Source organism: Lonchura striata, chromosome 16 (assembly GCF_046129695.1).
Source record: "Lonchura striata isolate bLonStr1 chromosome 16, bLonStr1.mat, whole genome shotgun sequence".
NCBI classification, from domain to species: Eukaryota; Metazoa; Chordata; class Aves; order Passeriformes; family Estrildidae; genus Lonchura; species Lonchura striata.
Window position 1 is genome coordinate 17,605,710 of NC_134618.1, and position 12,776 is coordinate 17,618,485.

A 12,776-nucleotide genomic window follows, 5' to 3' on the forward strand; every position below is an offset into this window, starting at 1 on the left:
CCAAACAACATCCCTCCCACTCGTCCCCCGCCAAGGAAACCAAACCCAGGTCAGAAATCCCGTAAAGGTCAGCGAAAGCAGCGCGGGCCGGAGGCGAACGCAGCCCGCCCCCGAGCGGCTGCCGGCTCCGATAGGCCGCCGGGCCCGGCCGCCGCCGCGGGAGTGCCGCGGGAGCCGCGGCCCCGCCCCGCGGGCCCGGCCGGGCAGGGGCGGGGCTCGGCCCGGCTGGAGCGCGGCCCGCAGACCCGAGCGCGCCGGCGACACACCAGGCCTTCGGAAGCGACAGGCGGCTCCCGGAGCGCCAGAGGTAAAGGTTGATTCGGCTCTCGGCCGGAGCGGGGCAGCGGAAGGCACGGGAGGTGCTCGGCTTCGGTGTAGCCCTGCGGAGGGGTTTCTAGTGTTCCGTACTCAGGCACTGCTGGGGGCACCTCTGGGTCCTGTGTCGTGAGGATGCGCAAAGCGTGACGATGGGATCACAGACGGATCGGGCCGAGGGACAGAATAGCGCTTTCGCGCTCGTCGGCGAGGCGAGAGGGAGGGAAACTCCGGAGTGGAGACAAAGCGGCGGGAGCGGGAACATCCGGGTCACTGACGCGGCCTCGATCCGGGACACGCGCGGCGGCGGCGGCTCTCGGTGAGGCCCGCCCGGGAGTGGGGCCGCGGCGGCCCCGGGGTCGGGGAGCGGGGCCGGGCCGGGCGGGCGCCCCCCGCCTACGGCGGGACGGGACGGGAGCGGCGGATGGACGTGCGGGCCTGGCGACTGCTGCCTTGTGGCCGGGCCGGCCGGCGCGGCGCGGCGCTGCCCGCCGGAGGTTCCGAGCGGCTCGCAGCTCTTGGCGGTGGCGGGCGGAGGTCGCCGAGCGGGGCGTGGAGCCGCTCGGTCTGCGCGGTCCGTCCCGCCCCGCCGGGTGGCTGCCCGGGAGCGGCGGGCGGGCCCGCGGTGCCCCGTGCAGGCCTTGGGCGCTGCCTCGGCCCCTCGCGGGGCCGACGGGACCGGCGGCCCTCGGTGGTGGCGGGCGGGCCTCGGCCCTGTCCGCTCACTTGGCCGTCGAACACCGAGCCCATCGCCGCGCGGCATCTTCTGTTGTTTAATGAGCGACTCCGGTCGCCGCTCGGCCTCTTCTACCTTTCTTGCCGCAAGCAGAGGAGACTTTCTATCCTAGTCCAGAGTTAGCGTGCTTTGACTAAAGCTTAGACCGTGGCTTTCTCCACCCTTCTGAAAAATAAAGTTGCAATAGTTCGGGGCAAACTATTTCGATAATACTGACTTTCTATGTCAGTATTTAACCTGCAAAGTAAAAAATGAGGCTAGCAATCTTAACGTTTTGGGGACTTTTTTTCTTGCTGCTTGGAATCAATAAGTCGTACTGAAAGTTCTTGAACCTCAAAGAGCATATTGTTGATGTATTTAGAGAGTTGTTTGTGGCACAGGAACGATTCCTTGCGAGATGTGCGTTTTGTGTCTGAAAGTAGGTTATTCCACCTCATCGGAGAGTGTAAATGGGTAAGATATTCTGTAATGGGACACAAAAATTTGCATTTATGATAAGCGTGATGATTTTATTTCGTCCTTTTTTTAAAATAGGCAGTAGCAGCAGCAAAGGCAAGCTATTGAGTAAATTTGGAAGTTTCTGTTAACTTTCTGAGTTGATGGCAGTAAAAGGGACATTACTACCTCTTAATGGCAGGGGTGAATTTGGGGGATTCAACTCAAAACGTGAAGAGTGGTCTCTTTGACTTTCATGGCATGTGCCACAAAATAGAATTGAATAGACTTCCTCTGGTGTAAAATTCTTTCTGTTAATGTAGTACATAAATAGATTGGGATATAGAGAGTTTATATTGCCAGTTAGCTTGTGAAGGGATGCTTAACTAATGGGATCTTAGTTTGTGAAATGAGCTTTCAGTCTTGTTTAATCTTTATTTTCTGTTAGACTGATGAGGTTTTAGCTGCTCGTCAGTGTAACTGAAGTCTATGGAAACCATATATGTGAAGCTTGTTGTCTGTCATACATGCTGAAATTTTTCAGTGCTTAACTAAGTCTAATGCCTCAAGATTTGGAAAGTTATTTGTAGACCATTAGAAAAACCTTTATTGTACTAAGGCACAGTATAGTGTGTAAGAAAAGCAAGTACTCGGGATTTTTTTTTTTTTTTCAATTACTCAAAAAGTTACTGGGTTACTGATGTTCTGCAGAAGATCCGCTGCTTATTTACCCAGTGAGAAACTGGCGTTTCCCTTGAGGTTCATGTTGTAATTAATTGGCTGTTAGCCACAGGAAATGGAATAAATATATTTGAAAGCATCCTGTAATGCATTTTTTTGGCAGAAAAGGTAGCTGAGTTTGGTGAACTATGTGGGAATATTTGGATGGTTTATAAGCAAATATGCCTGTGATGGGAAAGTTAGTATTGGTACAGTGGACTACCAGGTACCAAAGGCACAGCTGAAATTCTGCTGTACATTCAGTTCATTTACATCTCTTACAACATATTAAAACTTGCTCATGACATAGTAAAACTTGCAGCCTGTATAATTTGGTTAAGGGAGAGGATTTTTGTTGTCTTTGGTTTCTTGGGTTTTTTTTCAGTTCTACTGGTATTTTTTTCAATGGCTCTGCATCTCCAGCTTGTGAGCAGACTAAAATCTGAAGTCATGTGTACACATTCCCTAAGTCCTGCAAGTCTTCTGCCATAATTAATACAGAGGTGGATGTGTTGGGACTACTGGAGGAAAATCAGACTGAACATAGGAATATTTTTGTGTGTGTGCATGTCCACTGAGTGTGAATTGTCCCTTTTAAAAAGCTTTATCTGACATTAATTTAGTTGCTACTTTGAAAGTGAATTAGGGAATATGGCCATCTAGGCAAAACAGTCTTAAAAGGTTGGAGAACAGATTTAAAATAGATATTGTTCTAGGAACTGCATAAGCTGCTTAAAGTTCTACAATTCATATGCTTATAATAGTAGTAGACTGCAGTACTTCTTATAAATAATCAACATATTGAGAGGTTGTGAAATTTTGCATAATCCTTAACCAGTGTATAAGGGTTTGTTTTAATAGAGTGGTAACACTGCTGAGAGTCACTCTGTGAGCTCAAGTGGAAGCATTCTACTATTCTGCTGTCAAAAAGGTTTATTATGGTGGTTACCATGCTTGGCTATTACTAAGGCCGTGAAGGTTCAGAAATAGTCTTCAGTTTATACTGGAATTGAAAATCTGTCTTGTGCAATGAGCTGCTGGCTCTTCCTTAGCTAAGTTGCTGCCTGTTCCTGATGTTGTCTAGAAGTTTTATAGCAGCATCACTGCAAAACTGAGATGACTTTGTTAAATTCTATGCCCCTGTTGCTTTTGTGGGGAATACTGGCTTTCAATGGGAATTTACCCAAAAAGTAGTATTTCTTATTCCCATTTGCAGAAATGGGAGTAATACAGGTGTTTGCCTACAGAAGAAACTTGCCATATTGCATGTGGTGTAGGAGGGAGATAAAGAGTGTGTCATTTGCACAAGTAGGAAGTCTGCACACTTTTTCCATTACTAATACTGTTTCTATTGTCAAACTACTGTCAAAGTTTCTTCGAAGATGGGGTTCAAATATAAAACAATAAGGTAAGAATGGAATTTTGTAGGTCATGTCCAGTAACTAAGAACTTGATGGCATAGGGAAATTTGATGTTATTCCTGATGATAAATTCTGCCAGCTGTGAGAAACATGTGGCTAGGTTATTGAAGTGAAAATGAGAGGTCAAAATTACTCTTGAGTGAGCAGGGGCTTATAAACACATAATGCATTGTTTATGCTATAAGTTAAAGTATATGCTAACAGCAATTACTTTTGTTTCAGAGGGACTCTGAATATGTCTGGCATAGCTCTTAGCAGACTTGCACAGGAGAGAAAAGCCTGGAGAAAAGATCATCCGTTTGTAAGTACCAAAGCCACCAAATCTGACTGCAATTGTTTCAGTGTTCTGGTGATGATTTTTTCATTACCCTGATAGGATTTTTTTTTAAATTAAAATAATTATTTTTAAATTGAAAAAAAAAGTAGTGCAAAAAGAAGTAACTTTGTGTAAAGATAAAATATTTTATGAAGTATTTTAAGTACATCTTGTAAAATCCTCACCATGTCTTTTTGCTTTGATTCAGGGATTTGTAGCAGTACCTACAAAAAATCCAGACGGCACAATGAATCTAATGAACTGGGAATGTGCTATTCCAGGAAAGAAAGGGGTAAGACTTACTGTTCTCCTGATTTCTCATTTATGGTGAAAAGTAACATAAGTTGATTATGCACTATACTGACAATTGAGAATTTACATTATGTATCATTTGATAAAGAAGTTTGTATCCTACTGCTACTTTAAAATTAAAAGTGCTGTGGACTAGGGTGAAAATTTTACTTTTATATGGAATTACTGGTGATGACCCTGGCTGTGTTGATGAGTTGGCATCTCTTACTAGCTGAAGAAAGAAACCCCTTCCTTTCCACTTCAGCTTCTTCTATAGGTAGAATAGTTTACCATAGTCTAGACAGTGTGGTACAGTGCAAGACAGCTATTTTCTCTGTGTAGAAGAATGTTCTGTGCTTTGCCTGAGAAACAGTATTCTTTGTAAGCTTTTTTCCACAATTTTGACTTTTCCTTGCTGTAACCAAAATTCTACATTAACTCTTGATAGACACCATGGGAAGGAGGCTTATTTAAACTACGGATGCTTTTCAAGGATGACTACCCTTCTTCACCCCCAAAATGTAAGTAAAATTACCACAGGTAATTAAAAACCACAGGGTTATTAGAACAGTGTTTAATTAATCCATGAGGTTCTTACAAATGGTTATTACTTTCTTACAGTTTTGTTTGATTTTTGTTTTGTTGTTTTTTTTTTTAATGCACATTGCGTTTTCTTTTTTCCCTGCCCACTTGCAGTTCATCAAAGAAAGCTGTGACTAAATCAGCTAAGTGCTCAATATATCAGAACTGGGAGGGGAGGGAGATTGGTGTGTAGGTTCCCTCAAAGTCTGACAAAAGCATCACTTGAAATGCTCACTTCATTATCAGCTGTCCTTGGAAACTAATATGTAGGCACACTTAGACAAATCCCTATATTCTTACTGTTAAGTTCATCTTCTAAGCTGAGAACTCAGAAGACAGGAACTTGGAAAAAAGGGGTCTCTAACTTGAACCTTTTAATCAACTTGCTCTAAAATACTAATCTGTTCTTTTTCTGCTACTGTGTATAGCATACAGTATACATACTGTGTATGTATACTGTATCTTAGTAGATCTTCAGATACCTAGTTTCCTTAAGTTTTTGAACTGAATTTTCCTTATATCATCTCAAACTTCACCTATTATAGAAACTTAAAAACATCTATTGCATTGCATGGTTTCTTGGTTCTTGAATTGGCTACCTTCTCAAATCAATGACAGTCATTACAATTGCTCTTTGGACAGCAATTCATCTCTCATCACATTAGCATATTTCAGCTCTATCAGCTCCTGGCGACTCCTTTTCTTTGATACCACCTAAATAAATACATGTAACACAGGGGCAAACATTTCTTGTGACTGAAAACGTTTCACATTATTTCCTTGAAAAATGCCAGTTTTCACATCCTGACAGTGTTAAAGGAATTGTTGTGCCTTAAAAGAAGATGCATATGTGACTGATAAAACTCCCTACCAGTTCAGCTTCTGAAGTACTACTGAACTTCATAGGGCAGCAAGACTGTTACATCTTTTGAATATTTGCAATGTCAGAGGGATGAGAAAACTGCACTAATATGTAGATATTTCATGTATTGTAAAAGGAGTGTTCATTACTTTACTGAAGATGCTAGCTGTTGCATTTAAGGCCTGTAAAGGTTAAAAGCAGTGCCAGAATATAGATTGAATGGCAAAAGGAAAGCTGTACAAGCCTTCAGTTAGTCTTGTAATTTAAACTTGGTTCCTTTTGTTTAGTGCATCTTAATTTTTTCAGTTTCATATTTTCCTGTATATTAGGAAAATACGAAACTGAAAGAAAATGCTAAGAACTTAAGCCTTCCTTGTGTGAAACTTCCATTATTTTAAAGTGAGGAGAGAAAAGATGAGTGAAGGGTAGTGTCTTTCCTTTACGTAGTAGTATGTAAAGCTGAAAAGACAGAATTGTTTTTAAAAGGTCTTTATCACAAAGCTATTAGGAATTTCTTAGTCCATTTCCATTCCTAGACCAAAAGATTACCAGTCAGAAAGACAAAATTGTATCGCCTGGATTGATATCACGGATGTGATGCAGTTTCTGTTTTGGGTGTGGGCTGAGTCAAGAAGAAAACTGGTATTTATAGCTCCAGAAACTAGTGGGGTTTTATCTGGGGGTCTTTTGCTAGTGTTGGTTTGGGGATTTTTGGGTTTTGTTTTCCCCCAACTGATCTAACCCAATTCTCTGATCTTCCTCTTAGCACTGTATGCAAGTAATTTCCTCTTCTTTATCAGGTAAATTTGAACCACCGTTATTCCACCCAAATGTGTATCCTTCAGGCACCGTGTGTCTCTCCATCTTAGAGGAGGATAAGGACTGGCGGCCAGCAATCACAATTAAACAGGTCAGTAGTTGTACTTAGACATATTCTTAATACTTTTGCTTTGCTTGCTTATCTGATGAAAATATAAGATGTTCACTCGGTGTACCTAAATTGGTTTCTAAGGGTTTTTCACTGAAACTCTATTAGTAATACCCATAATATATGCCTGTTACATCTATTCCTTTTTCCATAGATCTTGTTAGGCATACAAGAACTTCTAAATGAACCAAATATTCAAGACCCAGCTCAAGCAGAGGCTTACACAATTTACTGGTAAGTGTCTTTGCGTATGAGCCTGAAAGCTGTCATATTGCCTACAGGTGTCTGTTATTTGTAGTATAACATGCAAATGTTTTTACAAATGACATGGGGAATTCTCTTGCCTTCATTACTGTATTCTGTGGAGATGCCTAGATTGTGCTAAACTTGAACAAAATGGTAGCTTCATGGCTGTTAGGCTAGTGGAGCTTTTAATAACAAAGCAAAAGCAGTAAGGTGTGAAGACTCCTTATATCATGATTTTCATCCTGGTTCTAGCCTAACACAGAGTCCTTTCCCTTAAAGGCCAATAGTAACAATGTGGTGTAATGGGAGAAGAGAGAGCAGGAGAAGAGGAGAGGAGACTGAATTAGGTGACAAGTCACATTTGCCACTACAGGAGTAACTTACTTCTGCCCAGTAGTGCATACCTGTAAGAACTTGTGCCTGAAGGACAGAGGAGAGCTGTGGTCACTGTAGGAAACATGGCATTTTGGGAAAACTACAGCTTCCAAAAGAGTAGGTTGAAATTAGCAGAATGAAGTTTGCATTGATAGGAAAGGGGATAATTTGTGAGCTGAAGAGACGTTTTGGGTTTGTTTGCGTTGTGTTTTTTTGGTTTGTTTTTTTTTTAGGCTTAGTCTTAAAGGTTTTCCCACCATTAAAAATGGATATCTGTTCTATAATCTTTAGGGAAGCAAAACATTTTAAACAAATGCTTTTGGCAGTGGTAGCTACTGAAATAGTAACCAAGATGGAATTGTGGAATTACAGTTCTGGACAGAAGAGGCCTCCAGGAGAGAGCCAGACTTGAAAAATAACATTTTATGTGAGTGCACTTGCAAGCTATGTTAAATATGGTTTGTTATAGGGACCCAGTGAAAAGGAAACATAGGGATGGGTAGTGTTTTTTGCATTTAATTGTTTCACTCAGTGTTATTTTTTAAAGTACTTACTGAAGGCTTGATGTAGTTGAGTGCATATGGAAGATGGTTAAGTGGCCACAGTTGTAGGAACCAGGAATGATGAAGAAGGCCTCAATAATATACTTCTGTACATGTGTAGATAGTCAGTGTTTTATTTTTCTTAATCACCTCCCACATCCATGTATGTACAAAACCAGTCTTGGCTAGTCTTGTTTCTGTTTAAAGTGCTTCCAGGGGGAAAAATGTTTAATTTAAAATATTACAGGATTTTTGTTATTTCAAGTATGTATAGTTTCCCATTTATGCTTTTCTTGTCTCTTGGACTTGCAGAGTATTTCAGATGGGTTACTATTCTGCAGTCTGAGAGTGTGCCTCTCTTGCTGCTTACTGTATATATGGTAGAAGTTAAACAGAGCACCATTGTGCATGCATCTGTAATGTTGGCATAGTTGATAAATACTGCAGAAGATGCACCATTGTTTACATAGATGTCTTTTAGTCAAGCTGTTAAACTTTCAAGAATTAACATTCAGAATGAGAACACATATTCTCAAGATTCCTTTGGTACTGTCGTTCAGTAACTTTAGCACTCCTAAGGTGCTAGCCTACTTCCTCCTCTTTGCTGTAGGCATTCAGGGTCTGCTATGGACAGCATTCTTCTGTGTGAATTCTATGGGTGCCAGACTTAAAAGCTAGGCTATGTTCTCAGGTGGCAGTGCAATATAACTTAGAGGAAAAAATGTGGACTAAAGTTTGTAAATCTCTTCATGAGAAGAGAATATCTTCAGTCTCTTTGCTAGCAATTGTGACCCCAGTTGGTCAAAATTGTTTTCATTTCTTCTTTCTGCTGCTTCATTTCTTCTTCTTGCTGCCTTTTTTTTTTTTTTTTCACTGCAGCAAGCCTTCATAGCTGAAAGTGAGTTAAATTTACTGCAAAGCTGTCTGCAAAATCTAGTCACTCTAAACTATTTCTGGCAGAAGAGTAATGGTTACAAATTTTTGTTTAGCTCAACTCACACTTCTGACAGCTAATACAGAATGGACAACTGAATGTAAATGAATGCTTTACTATAAATGAATATTGCTGCTACTATCCATTGCTGGCACAAGAACAGAAAACAGAAGAACTTGCCCTTTTACATCTTGAGTATGAGACTTAGTGACTGGACATAATTCACTCATCAGTAGTAACTATGCTACACTTAGCTGTGTTGAGCTAGCTTTTTTTCTCCCAGCTGAAGATTAGGATAAACCTAAATCTGTGAGTCAGGGTCTGTAGAGATAAAGGCTGAAATTACCACACCATTATAATTTTCCTGTTTCTTAGGATTGTTTCCATTCTCTCTCCAAAGCAGTAACGATGATAATTTAAAACCATATGCAGTCCACCAGCTGTTAGTGAACTGCTCTCCTCACTTTGTACTGTTAAGGTACTGGAATTTGTTATTAATGACCTCAGGTCTTAATGTGAGTGGGGAGCAGAAAACTTAAGATGAATCAGGGAATGTTTGCACATGAGGTATAGTTGGTCTTGAGAAGAGCAGGTGCAAACCTCTTCAAATAGACTGGTACAGTACAAAGTCAGTGCGATCATTTGACAACAGGTGATGAAATAACTAGTTGAACAGTACCATACTTGTCCAGAAAATCTTTATTGTAGTGTTCCATGAATGGCTATCAAAAGGGTTTGCCTTCAGCAATGACTTCTGTTTCTCTTCATTATGAAACTAACTCTGTAATACAGCCTCTTGATTTCTCCAGCTATAATTACACTTTCTCTTTTCAGCCAAAACAGAGTGGAATATGAAAAGAGGGTTCGAGCACAAGCCAAGAAGTTTGCACCATCATAAGCATTTGTCACACAGCATCTTAAAAAGGAAGGGATTGGTTTGGCAAGAACTTGTTTACAAAACTTTTGCAAAATGTAATGTTGCTATGTACAATTAATATCCACATAAGGGGAGGGGGTTGTATGTGTGCCATTTTCCATATTTGCCAGTTGTATACAGTTCTAAATTTGCTGAATTGCCCCCAGTTTTTTCATACAGGGTCTCTTCCTTCAGTCTTTTGTATTTTTGATTGTTATGTAAAACTTGCTTTTATTTTAATATTGATGTCAGTATTTCAACTGCTGTAAAATTATAAACTTTTATACTTCTACAAATTCACTAGTATCTCTAGTTACTTTGCTATCTGATGCAGGCATGCTTTAAAATGTTAGAACTATATTTAGCCTCTGGCTGTATGAAAAAAAATCATGCCCTCCACCCCCTTCCCTCCCTGAATTTGTTTTTTCTATCTTTCAGAAACTAGGTTGTTATTGCTTAAGAGCCTCTGAGATCCAAAGTTAGCCAGCATCCTTATTCTGCATCACTTTCTTTGTGTTTATATGACATTCTGTCTGTGTTGCTGTTTAGAGTAAATAAACTGTTTATATAAAGGGCTTTGTTTCATTTATCTTCATTAAAATTATTAAAAGGCTGCCATTTAAACGGCTCTGAATACAATTCAGTGCAAGTTCTGTTCAAGGCATGTGATGCTGCGTTCGCCTTTAGTTTAGATGTTGCCTTCATTTGTTTTGCCTATCCGTGACCCGGAGCGCGTATGCGGCTCGTCCTCGGACCATGTATGGTAAACGCAGCAAGTCAATTCTGATCAGTTCTTCAAGCAGAGATCAACTGCTTACTGTGTATAATGGGATCAGCATACTGGTGTGACCATGTTAATATAAAATTGTGAGCTTTAGACTGATACGAACAACAATAGAAGTTGTCCAAGGAATGCTGAGGATTTTTAATGGAGCCTGTTTATCAGAAACAATTTCTTGCCTCTTTCCATATATTAATGCATACAGCTTATAAGGGAAAGCATGTGCCCTGTGCAATTACAGTTTCCTTCTGTAAAGGAAATCTGTTAAATTATGTAAGTTGTTTTCATGTATGTCAAGCTGATACACCCTCCATTAAACTTTCACTGCTTTTTAAATTATATTTTTAAGTCAAAATTATTCTGCAAAACAAAAAAAACGTGGAAAGCTTTGTTCCATCCGAGCTTGGCTTCTTCAGTGAGTTTATGAAAAAGAAGGCCTACAGCTCAGCACTTAAGTTAATTACACAGCTCTGTTCCCAGATGTATTTTGCTTGTCTGCATTTGATCACTACAGCTTTATAATATAAAAGTATTCCCCCAAATTGGAATAGCTGACATGTTGTCCTAGTTTAGGGCAAATTTGGGAGAAAAACCTCTGGAAGCCCCCAGAAAACAAACCCCCGCTCCCCCTCCCCACCCACTGGGTTCGGGAAGAATTTTCTTGGGCAGAAGTGGAACAGAATCTGTTTATTTAACAAACAAAACACTCCCCAGCACAAAAAAAATTAACACCACCAGATGACAACAAAACTCACCACTCTGAAGAGATGACAAATCCAGAAAGTCTCTCTTGGGAATGATCGCCCGGGTCTGGGCACTAGGCATTGCTCTCCTGCACTGGGGATGGCTGCTGCAGATCACAGAGCGCAGGCTCTCGGTGTTCCTCGGTGTTTCCCAGGTCCCAGTCCGGAGCAGGTTGGAATGACATTCAGGAAAGGGAAAGGAAAAAAAAACAGTCCAGGGAAAAAATTGGACTGCTTAGCTAAACTATCTAGGAACCAAAGGCAGAAGCAAGCAAGTGAAAACCAGCAAGCAAAGCAAAAGCAAGCCAGCCAGCACTAGCCTCTTCTAGACAACAGACCATGGTGGGAGGTGAACCAGCTGATAACAAGACAAAACAAACCTTCACTTTCAGAGTCAGTTCTGAAAGCACAGAACATAGTATCAAATATAAACAGAACACACGACTGGGGATACCAGCATCATAATGTCACCCCATGATACATGTTCACACGGTTTTTAGGCTTTGAAAAGTTACGTTGAATTGCTTTCTTATCACTGTGTAAGAAATCCTTGCTAAAGCAGCACATTTGAGACAGATTTCATATGGGTGGGCAGGTTATTGAGAAAACCAAATCAAAGGGAAAGTCTCCTTGTAGAATTAATTCACTTGTGCTTCTTGTTTTTAAAAGGGAAATTGAGTATTGGTACCACCCAAACTGCTGCTGTTACTCCCAGCTCTAGCTCCAGTAGCACTAGTATTTAATCCCTCTAAGTAGTAGAGGGACAATAGGAGAAAGTCCTGTGATGTGAAGAACTTTGGTTTGTGAAGGTGAGTCTACGAATTGTCCTTAGTATTGCCAATATTACTGAAGGATCACTAAAGTTTAGGTTTCAGTTGGGTGCTTGAAACTCCAAAGAGTACTGTATTTAAATGTATAGAAAACAACTGGTAACAGCTCATTTTCACTATACAAACAGGCAGGCATAGGGAAAAGTAACCTAAGATATTAGTGCTGGTGTGAGTGTTACAAAGCTTTAAGGACCAGACAATGTGTATTTCTTACTTGGTACAGTGCCACTTGGAGTGATAAAAATACACAGAGATAGCACTGATAAACCTGTGATGTGAAATTTCACAGTACAGTTCTGAATATGAAGTGCCAAAAACACTGTGTTGTTGCTTAGGACTTTATCTGGGTAAATAAAATGAGCAATTAAAGTAACCGAAAAGGCATACTGAAATGTTAAAGCAATTCCAAGAAGCATTTTTTCCTTTCAGGCTTAGCTCAGTTTATTCTAAATAGATGAAGTAGTTGAAATACATATGGCAGGTTCAAGACTGCAAAAAGTCAGAGACTCCCTATGTGGTAGGTACCATGAACAGGGCAATAGCTTAGTCATGTTCTCCTGCTGAAATATAGACCAGAAGTTAAGAAAGTTTACCTAATATACTATTAGTTAAAAATAATCCCCTATAAACAACTTTCCAGACAGATTGATTGGAATACTGTGTTATTTTTTAACTTGTAACTAAGCTTCAAACTCCTTACAAAATAATGTTCCATACTTACCTAAAAATTAAATAACCTAGAGCCCTCATGCATAAAATACCTACAAACCTGCAGAGAGACAGAGGTTTGCTAAGCACCAAAC

The 12,776-nt window shown here is 40.7% G+C and overlaps 1 protein-coding gene across 3 annotated transcripts; it reads left to right on the forward strand.

The window, feature by feature from the left end:
• Window positions 1-199: 199 nt before the first annotated feature.
• Window positions 200-10,191, forward strand: UBE2I (ubiquitin conjugating enzyme E2 I). 3 transcript variants are annotated; one of them, XM_021543825.3, is made up of 7 exons: window positions 200-307; window positions 3,850-3,928; window positions 4,152-4,235; window positions 4,683-4,755; window positions 6,479-6,588; window positions 6,761-6,840; window positions 9,538-10,191. In XM_021543825.3, the coding sequence occupies exons 2-7, from the start codon at window positions 3,863-3,865 to the stop codon at window positions 9,599-9,601; spliced, it is 477 nt and encodes a 158-aa protein (XP_021399500.1). In that variant the 5' UTR covers window positions 200-307; window positions 3,850-3,862; the 3' UTR covers window positions 9,602-10,191. The 3 variants fall into 3 exon arrangements, with proteins under 3 accessions (XP_021399500.1, XP_021399501.1, XP_021399499.2); XM_021543826.3 differs by lacking the exon at window positions 200-307 and adding an exon at window positions 506-634; XM_021543824.3 differs by lacking the exon at window positions 200-307 and adding an exon at window positions 999-1,504.
• The last annotated feature ends 2,585 nt before the right edge of the window (window positions 10,192-12,776 follow it).

Coding starts and splice junctions, on each gene's coding strand:
- UBE2I (XM_021543824.3), top strand. CDS start 1,449: ATGTGCGTTTTGTGTCTGAAAGTAGGTTATTCCACCTCATCGGAGAGT. Junction 1,505..3,849: donor TCATCGGAGAGTGTAAATGG/GTAAGATATTCT, acceptor CTTTTGTTTCAG/AGGGACTCTGAATATGTCTG. Junction 4,236..4,682: donor CTATTCCAGGAAAGAAAGGG/GTAAGACTTACT, acceptor AACTCTTGATAG/ACACCATGGGAAGGAGGCTT.